This window comes from Hippopotamus amphibius, chromosome 14 (assembly GCF_030028045.1).
Source record: "Hippopotamus amphibius kiboko isolate mHipAmp2 chromosome 14, mHipAmp2.hap2, whole genome shotgun sequence".
Lineage (NCBI taxonomy): Eukaryota > Metazoa > Chordata > Mammalia > Artiodactyla > Hippopotamidae > Hippopotamus > Hippopotamus amphibius.
This window is the reverse complement of record NC_080199.1, coordinates 801,781-822,091: the sequence shown is the minus strand read 5'-3', so window position 1 is coordinate 822,091 and position 20,311 is coordinate 801,781. Positions and strand designations below refer to the sequence as shown.

At 68.5% G+C, this 20,311-nt stretch overlaps 1 protein-coding gene across 4 annotated transcripts in view; it reads left to right on the top strand.

Annotated features, from left to right (window-relative positions):
* Positions 1–20,311, top strand: part of MCF2L (MCF.2 cell line derived transforming sequence like) — a 67,764-nt gene that overhangs the window by 7,941 nt on the left and 39,512 nt on the right. For all 4 annotated transcript variants that reach the window (XM_057707766.1, XM_057707765.1, XM_057707768.1 and 1 more), the window contains 2 exons: positions 17,129–17,212; positions 19,615–19,729. In XM_057707766.1, the coding sequence (XP_057563749.1) occupies positions 17,129–17,212; positions 19,615–19,729 (199 nt within the window). Of the gene's footprint in view, positions 1–17,128; positions 17,213–19,614; positions 19,730–20,311 lie in introns of those variants that run through there.

The window sequence follows — 20,311 nt, the reverse complement described above, 5'->3', positions numbered from 1 at the left end:
GACTTCAGGGCGCCCCCGAGCACCTCCCGTGCACGGTTGCCGTGCAGACTGGGTCACACAAGCCAGAACAGAAGTGAGGGCACACAGTCCGCACGCCCTCTCTGGTGCTGCTCCGGGCAATCCCTGAACGCCAGGCCCCTCCCTGCCGCGACTGGGGAGGGAGACCACGTGTGCGAGGTGCCGGGACGCAGGCCTTAGACGTGCAGAGACCGCGGCAGGGGCGGCGCAGAGCCGGGGCGGGGGGCGGCCGGCGTCTGGCGTGTGCTGTCCGGGAGGGGGTGGGGCACCGGGGTCGGGTCGCAGTCGGGTGGGAGGGACGCCGAGAGACGGGGAGGAGGCCTGGCTCTGCCGCAGCGGGGCCGCGATGGGTGGGTTGTCTGATTTCACACGTCCCCGTCCCGGGCTGCCCACGAGAGGCAGTCAGACCTCCCTGCGCCCTTGGCACTTGAGCCGCACCGGCAGGGGTCAGGGACGGAACCGCACCCCGGCACACGTCTCCGCCGGCCTCGGTGCTCACGGCGCCAGACGCGCGGCTCCCAGGTGCGCGTGCTCAGAGCCAGCGAGCTGCCTGGGCTGCCGGTTCAGGGGCGGGGGAGGCCCAGGGCGCGGAGGGATGGCTGTCGGCCTGGTGTCAGCCCGGTGGCTCCTGCACGGCAGCGCCGTGCCCGCTCCCTCCCCCGAAGGGGCCACGAGACCGGAGCACCGCCTCGCGGCAGCCGTGGTGCATCTGCCACGGGACCGCCAGCCCACGTCCGCGCATCTGGGCTCACTGTGAACGCGGGGCCAGGGGCGCGTAGGCCGACTGGGTTGAGGATGAGGAAAAGCAGCCCTCCCGAAGGTCCAGAGGGAGTGGACAGCGGTGAGGACCCGTGTGGGGGGGGCGTGGAGGGGGGGTAGACCCCACCCGCCGCCACAGGAGACTGTCCTCCAGGCTCCAGACAAAACCAAAATCCCTGGAAAGCCTCGGGGGCGGGTGGAGGAACCCAGAGGAGGGAGCTGCCTGGAGCCTCACCCTGACCCTGACCCTGAGCGTGACCCTGACCCTGACAAGACGCCGAGCCGGGGCGTGGGACCCAGGCACGAGGTGGGGGGGTGTCTCCCGCGTCCACTGGTCTGAGACTGGAGGGTGCCGGCTGCTCGCTGGGCGCGTGGCCCGTGGTGCTTGCGGAGCTGAGAGCTCACCTGGGGACGAGCTGCCCACAAGCCCGCTGCCCGGTGGCCGCCACCCTCCCTTCGGGTCCCCCACGTCGTGGTGGCAGGTGGCCCGAGGGCGGGGGCCCCCAGCACCCCTCGCGGGGCTCACTGCGTCCACACTGGAGCTGTGCAGTAAGCCGGGGAGGCGGGAGGAGGCGGCGTCCGGCCCAGGGGACCGCCGCTCCGGCCAGCTCCTCAGGGCCTGCCTGTCACCCCAGGAAGGCTGCTGCTCACCCTGCGACCGTGGGTGACCTTGGGCGCGGGGACGATGCTTTCCGCTTCGGAGCGCCAGGTGCACCGGGCTGCAGGACACAAGAGCCACGGCGGAGCCCAGGGGAAGCAGCCGGGGGTGGGGAGGAGCCGGGCTGTAAGGGTCACGGAGCCGAAGAAGGATGGTGAGGACACGAGAGGGGACGGTGAGGGCACAGGCGGAGGACAGGGAGGAGTCACGGGAGGGAGCCAGGGGCCAGCTGGGCCTGCGGGCCTGGGGAGGACTGAGTCGCCGCTGTGTCCATCTTCCCTGATGCCCGAGGCTTTGCTGAGCAGGGAACGCCTGCCTCAGGTTGCCATGACGATGAAGCAGGGCAGATGGTGAGGGAGGCCTCGGCAAACAGGGTGCACCTGTGAGTCAGGGACAGCCCCTCCCACTTGGTCACCTGCGGGTGGCAGCTGGAGCGGTGGCGGCTTGGTCCCCGCTCTCCATGTGGTTTTGCTCGCGAGGAGACGGTCCTTGGGTAGCTCGTCCTGCATCTCTAGGCAAGGAAGGATTAATGCCCAGGGTCTGTCCCCTTTTACAGGACCAGCTGGGCGGGAGGTCAGGGCGCAGCTGGCCAGCCGGTGCACCGTGTGCTCGGGGCGCGCTGCCGCCTCTGCCAGGCGCTAAACATGCAGATGGCGACCCAGAGCCGTGCCACCCCAGACACACGCGCCCTGTGCGCAGTGAGGCCCGGCCTGCACATCCTTCCCGCTGAGGGCGCCTCTGCAGGGTCACGGGGGACGGGACCACCCTTCGCAGCGGAGGCCCTGCCCCCTGCCCTCCTCTCAGGGCCGCAAACCATCTCACGCTCTCACGGTCCCCTCCTCCCCGAGGCCTGCATCCTCCGGGGGCCCGTGGCTGGCAGCCCGCGGCCTCCAGTTCCTGTCCGACCGCCAGGCCGCGTTCCCTGGACCCTGCCGCCTCTCCTGCCACTGGTACTGTTGGGCGGACAGACAGATTGCCCCCTCCGTAGGTCAGAGAGGTTTGAACGTCCACAACATCACCAGACCCACACCTGGGAGAGCATGTACATCTTAAGCAGACACCCCCCCGGCCCAGCGGCTGGCCCTGTGCTCGCGGCCAGGTCCTGAGGGAGCTCACGGGCCTGCGGCACCCGAGGGGGGGCGACGGGGTGAGGCCAGGCACGTGGCCGTTGTGCAGAGAAATGACCGACACCAGCCGGGCGGGGCTGATGCCGCGAGGCCCTGCAGACGGCCGCACCGCCAGCCTGAGAGCCGCGTGTCAGGGGCGTCCGGGCGCCCCTCTGGGCTCCTGCTCCGCTGTCCCCAGGTGTGCCTTGCGCCCCCCCTCCCCCCCCCCGCATGCAGGGCCTGTCCTCGAGGCTCTGCAGGGCGCCAGCCACTGAGCCGTCCCCAGAGACTGCGGGAAAGTCTGCGTGCCCTTTGGCCCCAGCAGGTCCGCACACCCTCACTCTGCACAGCCCACTCTTGAGAGCACAGCGTCGGGTGGACGTGAAAACCAGGGACTGAACCTGTGGTCCTAGAACCGTCAGCACACCAAGCAGAAAACCCTGGTGGGCTTCCGGGGAGAGACGGCCCCAGTCGGTGGTGGAGGCTGTGGTGAAGGGCCACGTGGAGAACAGGCGGGCACACGGGGTGGCGCAGAGGCCCGAGGCCGAGGGGAGCCACAGAGCCACGCAAGGTGGCCCGGTGGCCCGGATGCCACGCTGGGGGCCTTCAGGGGCTGCAGGGAGCCCGGGCGAGGGGGGAGCCGCCGCCTCCCTCCTCTTCCGCCCGAGATCGCGGTGCTGCACGTGGCATCGTTGCGCGGCCGCAGGTGCCGCCGGGCGCAGGGGTGCGGGGCTTGGCCCTGGGGGGAGTCCTTGGGGGCGCGGCAGCAGACACGCGGAGGCGCGTGACGCGGGAACGGGGCTGGCCGTGTGCGGGCGTGCGGGTGGTCCCGGGGCCTCTGGGCTCTGGGGACGGAGAGACCGGGAGCTGACTGACCGCGTGGGGCTCGTCCTGATGCCTCCCTGACTGTGGCCAGTGCTGGGGGAGCGGCCCCCGCCTCCTCGCCAGGCGCCGGGGGCCGACCACCCCCGCTTGAGCCCGCTCCTCGCCGGCCACTGCCGCACGTTGCCTGCACGTGTCTTCAGAGGGAAAACCTACAAACCAACAGACCCCTCTTTAAACTTTGCATCGGGGTTCCGGAGGGGACCTGTTTGAAAGGAGAGCGTGTGCTTGTTTTGTGCGCACGGCGCTGCGGTGGCTCCCGGGGGGTTCTGCAGAAGCACAGGGCAGGCGTCAGGAGTCCACCCACCCGTCTTCCCGGGCCTCGGGCCTCGGGCCTCGGGCCTCGGAGGCCACGCAGCTCGGCCGCAGGCTGGGGTGTGTACCTTTCGTGTGCAAGCACAGCCTGGAGAGGAGACCAGGAAAACAGGGGTGGCGTCGTGGACTGGAGAAGGGCTCCCACAGCCGAGCCCGTGAGCCCAGAGCCCCTGGCCCAGCAGCTGGGTGAGGGGTGTGACCCGCCCCTGGGTGGCCGGGAGGTCGGGCCTTCGACCTTGACCCGTCGCTCATGGGGGTACCGGTCAGGAAGGGGCCTTCGTCGCTCCGGAATCGGGAAGAAAGGACGACCGTGGGTGCAGGCGGGACGGAGCCCACGCACCGCAGGCCTGTGCCACGCGCTCCTGGTGAACGTGCGTCGGACCTGGAGGCTCCTTCCTCAGAACGGTCACCTCTCAGGCTGCTGGTCCCTCACGCGAAGGCGTCCACCCCTGTGCTCGATGCCCGAGGTGCCCCTGGGATGGGCGGGGACCCCACTCAGGCCTTCATGGTCTCTGCATGTCCAGGGCTCAGAGCCCTGCTGCCCCGAGCGTGGTGGTGGAGGCCGTGCTCAGGGCGAGGGCCGTCCCGTGGTGCGCGACGCGGGCTGCGGGAGGAGGGACGCAGGCGAGGGCTGCCCTGGGGAGGAGCGGGGCCAGCGGGGCCTCGAAGGGCCTCGCCCGCCACTCCAGGAGCTGCAGGTGATCTGCGGGCGTGTCCGCGGTGCCAGGCCTGGGGGGATGGTGTGAGAGCAGCGCTCACGGGACGTGTGTGCCGGCCTCGGTGGGAGGCCACGGAGGAGCTGTCGGGAGGAAGACCTGGGAACCTTCCAGCACAGACCAGGTCAGACCTGGGGCCACGTGACACATGACGGGAGTGTGGACAGGACGCCTGTCAGCTGCCTCCGTAACCAGTCCCCCCGTGGTGTGCGCTGCTGGGCTCCACGGCCTCCACGGGGGTTCGTGGCCCAGGGCCCAGGCCGGGGGAGGGCGCGTCTGCCTCGCTCCCACGATGGAGAGGACCGGCCGTGAGATCCACGGGCAGTCCTGGTGCAGTCCGCGGGCGTCCTCTGCAGGTCTGGGCTCGGCCCCGCGGCTCCTTCCTGCTCGAGATCCGGCCCGTGGGGAGCGGCCTGGCCTCCCGCAGGGGCGCCACCCCCGCCTGCACAGCCCAGCCCTGTGCTTTAACGAGCTCCCCCGGGACCCCCGCCACCCCGCGGCGGCCCCCCCATCCCTGTCACGTTTTCCTTGTTCTCGCCCCGCCCCGCGGCGGCGTTCTGAGGTCTGGCCGCTGAGGACCCGGAGGGTCGCTGTCGCCACCCCCCAGGTGCGCCTGGTCCCGGCTCCTCTCCCGCCCGCCAGGCTTAGGGAGCCGCTGAGCAGGGCGCCCGCAGGGAGGGCCGGGACGGGCGACAGGAGGGAGCGGGCGCCGCGGGAGCCCCGCCGCCCGGGCCGCACAGTCATCCGGCCGCAGGCGGAGGGAGCGAGCGGGCGCGGGCTCCGGGCGCGGGGACGGCAAACCCCAGGGCCCGGCTGGGGGGGAGCCGGGGTGCTCGCGCTCCGGCGGGCGGCCCGAACATGCAGCCCGGCCGCCTCCCTTTGTGCGCCCAGCACGGGCGTCGCGGGCGGCCGGTCGCCGCCTCCTGACGCGGCCGGCGGCGACAGCATGACCTTAAGCCTCCTCTCCCTGCTGGCGCGGGACCTGTGTGCGCGGTGGCGGCTCCTGAAGACCCGCACAGGTGCGCGGCGGGGCCCGGGGGCGCGGGGGGCGGGGACCCCGGGGGGCTGGCGCGTCGCCCACGCCGGGCTCGCGACGGGTCCCCGAGTGGGGCCCGGGGGGCGGCGGGCGTGGAAGGGGGCCTCCTGGGTGGGCGCGCGGGCGTCCCCTCCTCCCGCCTGTCCCCACCCGCATCCCTGTCCGCGGGCAGCGCCTGTCCGGCTCCGGTCGGGGGAGGCGGGGCGCGTCTCCGCTCCGCGGGGAAGCTCCTTTGTTTCGGCTCCAAGAGCCGCGCAGGGGCGGGGGTCTGCGCGCGGCGGGACTGGGGCTGGACCCCCAGAGCTTGGGCGGGGGGAGGGGCACACCGGGTGGTCTGCGGCTCGGGCTCCGCACCTGTCCGGCGGGGGAGGGGGGCGCCCGTGGAGAGGAGAACAAAGACGGGGCCCGGCCTCCTGCTTGGTTTCTAGGGGTGGAAGGTGCCTGCTTTGAAGTCATGGGTCAGGAGTGGGTTTTCCGGGGGGGGCTCCTGCCCAGGGCTGCGGATGATTCGTGACACGGCTCTTTTGTCCGTGTCCGCGCGTCCGCCGCGCCCCAGCCTTCAGTGTCTGTTTCCTAACGCGAGCCCGTGTGAGGCGGAGGAGTAAGCGAGTTTCCCCGTGGATGGGGTTTGGCCGGTGGCCAGGTCGGGACCCTCAGGCACTCACCTTTGCGCCCGGGACACGTGCCCTCGCACGCGGCTGAGAGTGTGTGATTCACGCCCGAGGTCCGCGTCCGCGGGGACCAGGCTGGGATCCGGAAAGGATGCTTCTCGCGCTTAGAGCTGAGAGATTTCACAGCGAGCAGGCCCGTTCCCTGCCGTCTGCTGGGGTCTTCCCTCCCGTGGCCGCGGGGTGTCACCGTGGGAGAGCCTTCAGTGGGGCCCTGGGTGGTCATCTCAGCCATCCGTCCCTTTGTTGTCTGAAATACACACGCGCTCTGATTCTTATCACGTTCCCGTAAAAATTCTAGGTGCTTTTCTAACAGGTACTTTATTTTTAAGATATAGGGGCTCCTGAGTAAGCGTCCCTGGTGAATTTGGGGGCCTGAGGCTTGGAGGGCTTCTCCCCCCGTCTCTGGACCACCTGCTGTTTTCCTACCACGGGAGGCCTGTGTCCAGTCTCCCGGAGTTGCCGGCACGCGTGATGTGAACGCTCCCTCGGCGACGCCGGGGAGCACTCCGAGGCGGCCCTCACCTGCCCGCGTACCCGGGTGCTGGCTTCCATGAGCGCCTGCTGTTTGCAGACAGGCTGCGGCACCTCCTTCCTCACTTCTACTCAGGCTGTGGGGGAGGGGGGTGGGCGTTGGCCCTGGCCCCACGTCCGGGGCAGCGGAGCCGGACGGCAGGGCTGAGCCACGCGGCCAGACCGGGGTCAGCGACTCCTGTCCTGTCACCTGTGAAGTCAGCGAGGTCTCCAGGTGCGCACGGCCCACCACCGCCAGACCCGGGCCCCCAGCTCCCTCTCCATCGCCCCTCCTCCCCCCCCCTGTCTGTCTGCGTGTCTGTCTGTCACCCTCTCTGTCTCTCTCCCTCTCTGAGCCTTTCTCACTCTCCGTCTCTGTCTCTGTGTGTGTCTGGGGCTCCGGTGGGGCGGGGTCCGTGGAGGGCCCGAGCCCCGCTCTGCTCTGGGCCGCCCCGTCTGGTGAGCAGGGAGTGACCCCGTCGGAGGGGCCGCCGGGGTGAGGCCTGGGGCGACGCGGGCCCTCGTGCGCACAGCCCCAGCCGCCCCCGCCCCGAGTGTTTCTGTTGGTTGGTGGTGGGGGGGGGTGTTTTGAGAAGGTTGATGCAGTTCCTTGTTTGGTGTCAGATCTGTAGAGCTTCTGACACTTAGAAAGTGGGATTCCACGTGCGCGTCCACCGTCAAAGGGAGGGTCTGGGGAGCTCCTGGGGTCCCTGGAGGAGCTCGGTGTGGCTGTCGGGGCCGCACGGGCCTCCTGTGTGGCCTGTCCCGTGAGCTGCTTTCCGAGGGCAGATCTGGAGCGATTCCCCCGGGCGCTGCCCCGCCAGCCTTCTGCCCGCTCTTTTATCACTGGCGACAAGTGTTTGTTTTAGAAAAAAGCTGTTAGACGTCTCCTTTGTTTCCAAACAGCAGTGGGCGCGTGTGTGTGTGTGTGTGTGTGTGTGTGTGTGTGTGTGTGTGTGTGTGTCTGGCGCGTGTGTGAGATGTGTCTGTGTGTGTGCGCGTGTGGAGTGTGCGTGTGGTGTGTGTGTGTGGCGTGTGTGACGTGTAAGCCACACCTGCTACTTGGAAGTGGGCGGGGCTGCTGACGCCGCAGAAGGTGCCGTCCCGGACCTCGGGGGGCCGGGCGTGGGGTCTGCGTCGCGGGAGGCTCAGCCCAAAGCCGGGGGAGGCAGGGGCCTCGCTGCCGCGCTGCTCTGAGGCGCTGGCTCTCACTGACCCCAGAGTGGCTGCGTCCAAAGACGGAGGGGCGTCGGTGTGACCTGAAGGGTGTGCGAGCTGTTGGCCACCGGACCCCAGGAGGCGCCGTGTCCTCCCTGTCCCGCCGCCCGTCCCCCCCAGGCCCTCGGGGCCCCTCCTGCGGCCTCTGCTCCGCGCGTGCCCGCGGGGAGGCCGGGCCCGCAAGCGCCCAGCTGCGGCCGTGCTCCAGGTCGTCCTGGGCCTGGGACCCCGGCGGCTCTCCCGGCCGGACCGGGTCCTGATTCCTGGCGAAGCCCCGCCGGCCGGGGGGAGACGCAAGCAGCACCCGGGCAGCTTCCGCCTAACTGGGCGCCAAGCGGTGCTGCTCGGGGGAGGCGGGAGCCCGAGGGACTCGGTCGCTGGGCTGCGGGCGAACCTTCCAGCTCGGCCGTTGGGGGTGGGCTCCCAGGGGCTCGGGGGGCGCCGGGGAGCCCGCGCGGTTCTGCCCGCTGCGTCCTCGTGGCCTCGGGTCACTGTGCGTGACGACCTGCCTGGGGCTGGCCGGGCTCGGGAGCTGGACGCTGTGCAGGGTGTGCCCCGTGCTGGGCGGCAGGGGGACCCGGGCGGGGCGGCGTTGATAATAAAAGGTCCACGGGAGACCTGGCGCTCAGGCTCCGTGCAGACCCCACGCCCGACGCAGGAGCCGAGGCCCCCAGGCCGCCCTGGTCCTCCCTCCCCGCTCACCTGCCCCCCTCCCCCCCGCCCTGCTCCCCGCCGGGCCTGTGATCCACCCGCGTCCTGCCGGCCTGCGCTGGGCCCTCGGAGTCACGCGCAGAGTGACACGGGGTAGGTTAGACGCCCGCGATGTGGCCACGAGGCCTCCTGCTGGCCGCCCCCCACCGCGGGTGCCGGGTGGCGGGGGCTCCCGGAGCCTTCCCGTGGCCTCCATCTCCCCCGATGTTCGCCCCGGAACGCACGCCTGGTGCCAGGTACGCCGCCCTCGGACGTCTGCTCTGGTGCCGCCGAGCATGTCTGAAGATGTGCGTTTTCCCCAGTGTGGCCAGCAGACCCTCCGCCCCCCCTTCACGGCTCCCCTGCGCGCCTGTCTCTTTTGGGCGGCAGCGTGGACCCCCGGCCTCCCCAGGTGCCCCGCTGGCTTCCTGGCCTCACGCGGCGTCTGCGGGGCTCTGTGTCCTGCTTCCCAGCCACGCAGGGAACCAGCGTTCCCAAACCCACACACACGTGCACGTTGCCCCACAGCCACGGGAGCCGCGGAACCTCCGCTGAATTAAACAGAAACGTGACGCCGGGCCCGGGAATGTCCACCGAACAGGTCCCTGGCGCTCCTCGGCCGAACCTTTGTCTCCCGTGGGTGACGCCTGAGTGGAGGGAGCGGAGAGGCCTGCAGCCAGAGGAGCCACCTCCCCGAGAGGAGGGCTGGCTTGCGGCAGCGCAGCCCGGCCAGGCCGGTGACGGGGGCCTCGCCGGGGTGGCCAGACCCCGCCTGGAGCTCCACGGTGTAGGCGCAGAGGAGGCCCTCGCCTGCGGCAGGGGGGCCCTTCTGGGGTCTCTACAGGCCAACAGCCCCTTGGTCCGAGCGGGCTTCCCAGGCCCAGCGCCAGTGCCCGCCCCGAGCCCAGGGTGGACCTGGGCATCCGAGCACGCGGCCAGAGCCCAGCTCTGCAGCCCCAGGGAAGCGCGGCCTGTGAACCGAGGAGTAAGTGACACCACACTTCCTCTCCACCGCCCCCATACTCAGTCCTCCTTGCTGGGCAGGGCAGGCCCGGCCTCCTTCTGCACCTTCCGTCCAGCTCTGCGGCCCCGGCCGCAGGCGGCTGTAACCAGTTAAAATGGAATAAAATGAAAACTCCCGCTGCTCTACCCCATCAGCCACGTTCTGAGTGCCCGGAGGCCTCTGAGGGTCAGGCAGCGGAGACGGGACACCCCGCTCATCTCGGGAGCTCTGGGGGCAGGCGGCCCGCGTTGGAGACACGTGGGCCTCCACGCAGATGAGGGGTGCACAGGTAGGCACCGGGGCTGTGGGTCGGGCGCTGGGGCGGCCCGGCTGAGCTGAGGACGCAGGACAGCCAGGCCAGGGGCAGGGTCCTAGGCAGAGCTGAGCCTGGGGCGGGGGCGCGGCAGGAAAATCCAGGGTGGGGCTACCGCCCAGAGCCCGCCGTTCCCCGTGGGCACATCACCCCTCTGGGTAACGGCAGCAAAGCTGGAAGAAACGGGGAGAGGCCGAGCGTGGACGCGGCCCTTCCTGGCCCGACCTCCCCGAGGCGCAGCGCGGCCGGGTGCCGGCTCGCACACGAGCGGCAGTTACACATGCACCCGGTGCCAGACGCCGTGCTGCACGTGTGCACGAGCCTCCCCGGGGCTCGATGCCGTGATTATCCTGGTTTACAGACCAAGAGACTAGCTCAGAGAGGTTAGGTAACACACCCGAGGTCACACAGCTCCTGCCCAGGAGACCAGGGATCCCCGCACACAGGGGTGATTCTGCAAAGTAGAAGGCAGCCTCTGGACCGGGAGGCGGCCCAGACGCCAGAGCAGCTCTGCAGACGGCGCGTCTGCCGTGGGGACGACGGACGGTCGCCGCTCACAGGTGACTGGCAGGTGCGTGTCCGTCTGCTCAGCGGGGGCAAGGTCACTCTTTTCTCTGCCCGTAGCTTCAGTTCTTATAAGATCTCGGGTCAGGATTCTCCGTGGACGCTGAGGAAGAGGTGAGTCAGACTCCCGGGATGGTGTAAAGCGCCCAGCGAGGTGCTGGTGGTTGGACCCTTGACGCAGGGTCGGGGACTGCCCGGGTCGCGTGCAGGTGAGGCTCTGCGGTTTGCTGTAACCCCTCTGAGCCCGGGCGGGGCCTGGCTCCCCCGCGTGGCAGCTCCTCAGAGCTCTTCTCAGGGGCTCTGCGGGGCTGAGCCTCCTGCCGTGTGAGAGATGCGCCCCCAGCGTCTCCACTTGCGGACGCCACCCCCAGAGTCACCCGCCTTGGTGCCACCTCAGCCTGAGGGCATCCTAGCCCTCCCTTCTTTGCTCTGCTGCACCTGTAGTCACCTGTCGCTGCTGTGTGGCCTCAGGCAAGTCACTCAGCCTCTCTGTGCCTAGTTTGCCCATTCAAAAAAGGGGATAATTGTGTTCCCGTGTCTTGGTTTGTTGTGACAATTAAATGCAGTAATACATCAAAGGTACTTAATGATAGTTGTATTGCAGCTGCTGTTTCTACTACAGATTAAATATTTTCTGTGTGAACCCGTGTAAAAGTAATTCAGTTGTGCAGACAGCTTACCAGGTGAAGAAACTCTTACTTTTCTCGTATACTTTCTTTTATGCCCACTGGTCATACTGAGATGTTCGAGACACACTTGCTTTCTTTATGGAGGCCTGGATGTTTTGTTTTTGTTTTTCCTTTCATCTGTCATTGGCTTAGTGGGTACTTGTGTGGGAATTTCACCTAAGACTTTTTCTTTGTTTTCATAATGACCAGCGAGGGTGGCGTTTCCCTACGTGTGTTTCGACAACGTGAAATCTGCAGGAGTGAGGAGGTGCCGTGCACCCCCTTCTCCCCTCACACCCCAGAATCTGAGACCAGTTACGTTTGGGGGGTAGTCTCGGAGCCTCCAAGACGAGAGGCTTTCTGTGCTGCTTCCCGAGTTTGCCCGACTGGGGAGCCGCTCTCTGCCTGACTGTGAAGGCGCGGAGCAGGGGCGTCCTGGGAGGGAGGCCCGGCCCCGTGCGGTGCGAGGGGAGCCCCTGGGGAGCGCTCCGTGCCGGCGCGGGGGCCGGGCGCTGCAGGTGCTGCTCGCCTGGGACGCAGGGCAGGGCGGGGCCCCGCGCGCGTGGCGAGCTGCCTAGACCCGTGTCAGGGAGGATTCTGAGGCTCGCGGGGGCTCGGTCGTCTGCCGTCGGCAGGGCGGTGCAACATCTACGCTGGCTGTCTGCCCCATCCCGCGTCACCCAGGACCTGGGCAGCGGTGACGCAGTTGATGTCCTACGGGCCAGGATTCCAAAAGCTGCTTTTTAAGAAGTTGTTTCTAGCTCAGGAAGGGCCAGGTGTTCAGGGTGAACGTCCACAAGCCGGGGCGTGACGTGTGCCTACAAGCTCCGTACCCAGGGCCCCTGGTGTGGGTGTGGAGGGAGGACCCCAGGGCCCACCTGGCCGAAGCTGCTGCCAGTGGTCCTCTCTGACGTCAGAAACCTTCACAAAATGGGTGTTGGCGAAGGGGCGGATGGAGACACGTCCCCTGGTGTCCCCAGGGGAGCCCGAGGCCTCTGGTCTGCTGTCCAGCACACGGAAGGAGGGTCTGGTCAGCACCAGCCCCGGACGGGCGGCCTTGAGAAGCCTGTGCCTGTCTGAGATCCACCCAGAGGGCCGGCGGAGTGGGGCGGGGCGGGGAGTCCCTGTGTCGCGTGCACGTGAGCCTGGCCCAGGCCCCGGGCAGGTCATTACCCCGCAGCCTGAGCTGCAGACACACCACACACCGCTGGGTAGGCCGCGGCCTCGGAAGATGCAGGTCAGGAGGCTGGACGGCAGGAGGCCCCTGGGCCCCGTCTGCACGGATGGTGCCCCCTGCCGTCCCCCGGGGCCTCCCGCAGCTCTGCTCAGGGTTCGTCCCCGGCACCCACGCGGGAGAGCTCCCCGCGGCACCAGCTGGGTCTCAGCCGCTCCCTGAGCTCTGCCGGGCGTGCCTGGGAGGCGACCCCTCTGCCGTGGACGGGGCGTCCCTGAGGACGAGTTCTGCCGCGTGTCTTTTCGTGCGGGGCCTTTTGTTTCAAAATGCGTAAGGATTCATATTCTGAGATCGGGACATCAGGGAGAATACTGGTGAACTGAGTGAACCGTGCGTCGTACGTGACGTGAAGTGTCTGTGCCCGGCCCAGGAACAAACAACTCGTTAAAATACACAGGACGGGCTGTGAGAGAGGGTTCAGCCCACGTGGGTGTAGAGCTCCCACATCCGGATCGGCTGAATCCCAGATTACAGGTCGCCATGGAGACGCTCTCCCGCCAACCAGGGACTCGGGGGAGCTGACGGGTCCCCCCCGACCCCGGGCCGGAACGGAGCCTGTTCAGAGCCCCAGGTGTCCTCCTCCCCCAGCTTGGAGCCACTTCTCGGCGGCCATCCCCCTGCACACGCTCTGCTCTGGTTTGGAGATTGCCGGGTGGGGTCTTGGTGGACTAGGAATCCCACCCAAGTGAGCTGGTGAAATCACCCCACGGACTCTCCTTCCTGGACTCTGAAAGGGTATCACGGGTGTATTTTGATAGAAGATAAACAAAAGCCTTGGGTGTGGACGTTCAGCCAGATATAAACAAGGAAGAGAATTAGCGGGCGATGGACGTCGTGGACTTTGCGGGCCAGGGCCTCTCGCCAGCTGCCGACCCCTCCGTAGGAGCCCTTCGCGGGCTCCTGTCTCCCTGCAGCGAGGTCCGAGGTCCCCAGCGAGGCAGGGACCAGCCTCCGAGCCCGGACGCCAGGCTCCTGCACGTGCTGTGGGCTCCTTTGACCCAGACCACCCCCCTCCAGATGCCACTTTCCAGGGCCCGCCCGCTGCGCCCATCCCCCTGCTGGGCGCGGATTCCCAGGGTCCCCCCGCGCTGCGTGCAGGGCTCCCCGCCCCCGGCGGCGCGGGCAGGGACAGTGCGGCTCAGGGACCCTTCCCGTGGACGGGGCGGGCCGAGGCTGCCCGCTCTGTGGTACGAGATCCTCCTCCTGAAAGCAAGCAGGTCTGCCCGCCCGTTTGCCAGAGGAAGGAAGTTTGCTCCCGGAGTTTGATTGTGTGGAGATGAAACGGCGTAAAGATAAAAGCGTGGTGCCCGCCCGCCCCCGCCAAGCTCTCCGATGGCCGCCCAGACCAGGCAGGACGCGGGGGACGCCTCTGTGGACAGAGTCCGGCGGTTGGGGTTTTCTTCCCCTTTGTCCTCGTGTAGAACCGAGCTGAGTCCCCAGACGGCTGAGACACCGCGAGCTCAGCGAGGAGTCGTTCCCGCTGCCCGGGGACCGGAGTTCTGTCCCCTGCGGTGCTCCAGACAGAGCGGCCTTTGCGGACGGGCTCTGAGACGGGTGTCAGGGGGGCAGGTCAGCCGTGGCCCCCGCGCCCGGCCCCCAGCCCCCGTCCTGCGGGGGGTGGAAGGGAAGCGCTGTCCCCTCTCCCCGCACCCCTCCCCCTCAGCGTGGCTGTGGGACGGGTGATTGCCTGGAGTCTCCATTTACGTCTGGGAGACAGGACGGTTGGAGTCTGCGGTTATCTGTGAGGCATTGTGTGCTCACAGAGCCGGTCTGTGCAGAAGCCAAACCTCCCCCGACCCCGACCCCGACCCCGACCCCGAGCTGGCGGGCAGGATGACCCCACGTCCCGTCCCAGACGTCAGACGGGCCAGGCCAGGCACCTCCACGTCCTTCTCACCCGGCCACCGCCTGCTGCCCCAGCGCGAGACGGAAGAGCGTGGACGAGGCCCGGCCCCCGAGCGAGAAGAGAGAGAAACAAGGGCCGGGCAGCCCAGCGCCCGCTGTCCGTGGGGGGGTCGCGTGACACACAGGCGCGTGTGCCGCGGCGGCGGCCGGAAACCGTGCGCGGTCCCCCTCGGCACGTGCGTCCTGCTGTCTGTCTGTCTGAGTGGACCTTGTGTGTGGAGGAGCCCCACTTTTAAACCTAAACTGGGGCATTTGCTCTAAGGCACAATATTAGACGAGTTCTGCCCCAGAAAATCCACGCGTGGTGGGTCCCAGGGCGTGGCTGCTGGAGTCAGCTCTGCACCCAGGGCCTGAGACAGGCAGAAATTCTGGAACCAGCCTGCGTGCAAGGCAGAACAAGCTTTGCCGAATTAGCTGGATTCTGAATGAAGCCCTGGGGAGTCATCGTCTGCTTCTTCAGCAAGAGTTCTTTGGGCTCCTGCCCTGGCGGTGGGACAGCTGCGGGGGGGTGTGCCCTCTGTGGGGGCCGTGGGATGCTGTGAGGCCCCTGCCAGGCTAGGGGGTGGAGAAAGGCCTCCGTGAAGAGGCGACATCTCAGTAAGACATCTTGAGTAAGACTGGACCAGGAAACAGATGGGAAAAGCATCGCAGAGCAGGCAGCCTGTGCAAAGGCCCTGGGGCTGCCAGAACCTCGGCACACCGGGGGGGAGCTCGCGCATGTGGGGCTGGCCGGCACCTGGAGAGGCGGTGGGTGAGGAGGGCCCATGGGTGTCCCTCCATGGAACCACGTTAACACGGACAGTGGTCCAGCCCTTGAGAAAGGGCAGAGGTGGTCAGTCGTGTCATGTCTGTCCCGAGTGTGTGGGGCGCCACCTGCCGTCCGGGGGATCTGGACACAGCAGACGGCCGTGGTGTCCACAGTGAGCTCGGGAAGGAGGGAGCATGCTTGTCGGAGGAGGGGCCGCCTTAAAGGCCCTGCCGTTCGGAATTGGGTCTGAGAACCTGCGGAAGTGCCTGTCGGAGTCTGGACGTGGTCCTGGGTGGGGGGAGTCTGAAGGCTGAGGGCCGTCCTGCGAGGCCTGGGGAACCTCCCGGCCCAGCGTCCACAGTGGTCTCAGCGTCTGTGCCGTTTCCCGTGGCCCTGGGTCTCCTCTCCAAGCTTGAGGGCCACCTCCCCCCGCCCCCCAGGGTCTGTCTCAGGGACGCGCTGGTCCCGGGCGGGCAGAGGCCAGGTTCCTGGAGACCGGTGTCCGTGCTCTACAGACAGCATGGTCAGCGTAAGATCCGGCCTCCCAGCCTCCGTGCAGCTGCGTGTCCGTCGCCCCGACGCGTGTTCCGGACGAATGAGGTGTGACGGCCATCGACCCCCTCATCTGGAGTTAGGAACGTTTAAGGTTCTCCTGGAGCGATTGTTGACAGCCCTGTTTTTCTTCCACAAAAGAAAGTCGCCACTGAGACATTTCCCTGCCAGGGACGTTCCCCGGCACCGGGAGGTGGCATCGCCTGAGTGCCGTGGAGCCAGCGGAGGCCTCGGCGCCTGAGGTTTTTGAGCTGAACCGCCATCCAGTCCCTGACCCCGAACGTGCTGCCTCTCCGTCTGGCCGGACGGCCCGGGGACACGGCCCCCGGCACCTCCTTGTCAGCACCGGGCGGTCGCAGGGCAGCCAGCCATGGGGTTGGCAGTGCCACGAATGACGCCAGGACCTGGGGACCCGCCTGCACGCTCACCCGTGCCACCTGCTCTCGCTCCCTTCCTGCAGGCCCCGGGGGGCAGCACGGGGGCTCCTCTGCGGGGAGGGCGTCCTGCTGCCCCCCGAGCGCTCAGGGTCGAAGGTCTCCGTGACCGCGTCTCCAGGCCGTGGGGGTCCGGGTCTTCATCTGGGCGGAAGAGCTGACCTTTAAGCTGTGCACACGTGGCCAGCGTGAGTCGTGAGTCTGTGCAGGGATGCTGTCAACATCCAAGGCATGCGCTGTCACTCGCGTGGTACCAGCAGCAACTAGAGACGCAGCCCTCAGCCCCCTGGCTCCGTGGCCCCCTGCCGGCGCCCCAGCTCCCCACACACCCCGTCCGCGTCTGGGTCCTGCAGAGTCTTGCTACACCTTTGCCCCTGGTCGCTGTCTCCAGACTGAGCCTGGGTCGCCCGGGCGCTGATCCAGGACTTGCGGCCGACAGCGTCCAGCTCAGGCCTGGGCTCAGCGCCCCGCTCAGGCCAGTGTCAGGCAGCGGTGCGGCCCCAGGCGTGTGTCTGGACCCGCTGCGGTGGCCGTGTTTTCGCTCTGACCAGCGGGTTGTTGGGTAGACAGCGGGCCGGGACTCCAGGGGCGGCCCGGCCACTTCCAGGACGCAGGCGGGCGCGCAGACCAGAGCGGTCAGCTTGCTGAGCACTTGCCTCCGAGCCGGTCCTCCGGCTCCCGGCCCTGCCTCACTCCCCCGGGCCTCCCCGGGCCTCCCTATCCCTCCCCGTCCCCCTCTGTCCCCCTCTGTCCTGCCCTGTCCCTCTGTCCCTCCCCATCCCCCTCTGTCCCCCTCTGTCCCGCCCTGTCCCCCTCTGTCCCGCCCTGTCCCCCTCTGTCCTGCCCTGTCCCTCCCTGTCCCCCTCTGTCCCTCCTTGTCCCTCTCTGTGTCTCTGTCTCGCCCTGCGCCTATGAGACACACCACGCTTAATATCAATGAATCACTCAGCACACAGCTTTTTACGTTCCGAGAAAGAAAGATTTCTGTACTGGAAACTGAAATCCCTTTATCCAGGCCCGTGACCGCTGGACCCTCGGGTGTCTGCGGCGGGGCTGACCCAGACGTCGCGCGGGGGGCGGTTTCCTCCGAGTGACCGCGTGTGTCCGTCTGCTCTGCTCTCCCCACAGATGAAATCATGCACCACGACATCAGCCCGCTCTGTGCTGCCGACATCCAGGACCAGCTGCAGAAGCGGTTCGCTTACCTGTCTGGTGAGTGTGGTGGCCAGGGCGGAGGGCGGGGGATCTGCTCGGCCAGGCAGCCAGCCTCCTGTCCTCCGTGCCCGCGTGGTGGGGGCTGGGGCCAGTCCGTGGGTGCAGCCCACCCCCTCTTGCTGTGAAGCCCATGACGGGGGCAGCGCAGAGCTGGCAGGCGCCGGCCAGAGGTCCCCGGGGTCCCCGGGGGACGCAGCCGAGTGCTCCTGGCCGCAGTCTCCCGCGTTCCAGAGCTTTCCTGGGACGGGAGGAGGCACAGGCGTGGCACAGGTGCCCCCTTGCAGCAGCCAGGGCCTGGGGCCTGCTTCTGTGGCTCCGTCTTCTGGGAGAAGCCCCTGGGGTGCCACTGACACGGGCACGGGGCTGGCACTGCCCCGCGAGCCTGCGCTGGGGTCGCTTCAGTCCCCGGCCCCATCCATCCACCTGCTGCCCGCCCCCGGGTCCAGGTTCGGCCCCCGCCCTGCGGGAACGCGCTGTGTCCCTGTCCGGCCGCCGTGCGCGCCCCCAGTTGCTGGGCAGTGCTGGCGCCTGTGGCTGCAAAGGCTGTGACCACTGCAGGAGCCTGCCCGCCAGGGCTCCCTGTGCGGCCAGCCAGGGGCCCCCGAGGACAAAGGCCCCCTGCCCACGGCCCTTTCCCCCAGCCAGCAGGTCAGGGTCCCGCTCGAGCCCTGGTGCGGGAGCTGCCCCCAGGCCGGCCCCGCGGCTCTGGCGCATCTGCCCCCCGCACATGGACCCTGTGAGCAGGATAACGGAGCCTCTGAGGTTTCAGCGGAGACGGCGTCCTGCCCTTCCCGGCGGGGCCGCCGCTGCGGGGGGCGCCCGGCTCACAGAGGCGGGAGAGAGAGCGCGGTGTCCTCCCGAGACGCGAGAGTCCCCGACGGGGTGGGGTCGTGGCCTCAACCTCCCGCCAGGTTGTCACCCGCGGTCCTCGGGAGGGGGAGACCCCAGGACAGCCCCAACCCCCAGACACCCCGCTCGCTACTCAGGGGCCGCGGGCGCTCAGGGAGGGGCTTTCGGAAGGAACCACGGCCCCAGCTCCGTGGCTGCAGGGCCGTGGTCGGGGGCCCGGCTGACCGCTGGGCCTCGGGGGCCCCAGGTCCCCGCACACGGCGGCCGAGGACGAGGGAGCGGACGCGACCGAGACCCCCACTGCCGGCCCGGGTGCGGGGGGCGCGGGAGGGACGGGCGCCGCTGCGGGGGGGGCGGATTCTGCCAACGCCCAGCGGAGGCTGGGAGGTGACCCCAGGCGCAGGTGAGACCCTGGGCCGGGCCCGCACCTCGATCTGAGCCGGCGAGGCCCCGCGCCGAGAACCGCTGAGCCCACCGCAGCCCTGACCTGCAGACCCTGCACTGACAGGTGGGGCTGGCTCACGTCACCACGTCCGTGGGTTTGTTAGAAAGCACGGCGTCTTGAGAGCAAGGGTCTGGAACACGGCTGACCTGTCCTGGGTTTCTGTGGACACTCTTGGCTCTTGGCCAAGCAGAGCCCGGCGACAGGGCTGGCCCTCCTCCCCTCCATCCCTCTCCCGCCTGCCAGGACGTGCAGGCTGCCTGCCTCGCAACGCAAGCACACTGGCCAGTTATCCCAGCGCCCGCTGCCCGCCCGGGACCAAACTGCTGTCGCCTGGTGCCGGGGCGTCCGTGTGGGAAGGCCGGGCGGCCAGCTCCTCAGCCCAGCACCGCTGACCCTGGGGGCCGCGCGGCTCCCCTCCCCCCCCAGAGGGACGACCAGAACGGCCCAGACGTCGCCAGTGGACGCCAGAGCGTCCCGGTGTGGACAGGGTGAGGTCTTCAGGGGTGAGCAGGGTCGGGGCGCCCGGTGCCGGCCTGCGTCAGGCTGTCCGCAGCCGGCGGCGCACGTTCACCGCGTCGTTTCCGCCGCGGAGCTGTCTTCCTGCAGCAGCAGTTCGCCTCCTTGCCTTGAGCGCGCTGCGCTGTAGCTCCCGTGGTGACCGGTTCAGCACGGTCTCAGCGACACAGACGCGCCCGGAAGTGGGTGCGGAGGAAGCGTGCTGCCCGCAGCGGCGGGAGAGCGGCGCTCGCTTCAGCTCATCGCTTCACTGCAGGGGTTTCCCTCAGCCGCACGCCCCTCCCTGCTCTCGCGACAGAAGACGTGGGAGGGGTGTCCCTGGTCCAGCGCGTAAGACTTCGCCTTCCAGTGCAAGGGGTGCGGGTTCGATCCGAGGTCAGGGAGCTAAGGTCCCACATGCCTGCGGCCAAAAAGCCAAAACCAAAACGGAAGCGTTATGGTAACAGGTTCAGTAAAGACTCTCAACATGGTCCACATGAAAACAAAACAAAGCAAAACGCGGAAAGTGAGTTTCATTCTGGAACATGCGTGTCCTGCTGAGACCTGGGAGCCCCGCCCTGGGCTAAGTGCCGCTCTCGTCTCTCCCCAGGTGGACGGGGGCAGGACGGCAGCCCCGTCATCACCTTCCCTGACTACCCGGCCTTCAGCGACGTCCCGGACAAGGAGTTCCAGAGCGTCATGACGTATCTCACCAGCATCCCCAGGTGCGTGTGGACGGGTGACTCTTTCGTGACAAGCAGAACCGGATCCGTTCTCCGGAAAGGTGGGGAGACCTCCTCCGAGCCCACGGCCACGTCCGGCGGCACGGCACCCAGGAGCCGAAGGGCGGGGGCGGGGGGGCAGATGCCGTGCTGCCTGGGTGTCGCCCCCTCGGAAGTGGTGAGGATGTGGCCTCCCGCGGCGGCAGACAGGCGGCTCCCTGCTGGGACACGGGGACGGCCTGGCGGGTGACGCTGCTCCTTTATGCGGTGCCCGAGAGAGGGACGTGGGCAGAGGGCACGGCCCACAGCGCCAGGCTTGGCCCGCGTGTGCCGTCAGCGCTCTCCCTCCGTCGGGGTTCGGGAGGTGGGTCACAGCTCGGCGAATTAGTCTAACCTGGGACACAGACCGAGCAGCGACCCGTCCCACAGAAGCTGCCAGTCAGCCTCTGCCCATCACAGCCGATCAGTGCTGGGGGCGGGGTGGGGGTGCTTAGCTGGGGGCCCTCCTGACGGACGCGGGTGGTGAGAGAGCTGGGCCGTGCCCATGGTGGGGGGTCTGCAGTCACCGTCTCCGTCCTTCCCTGC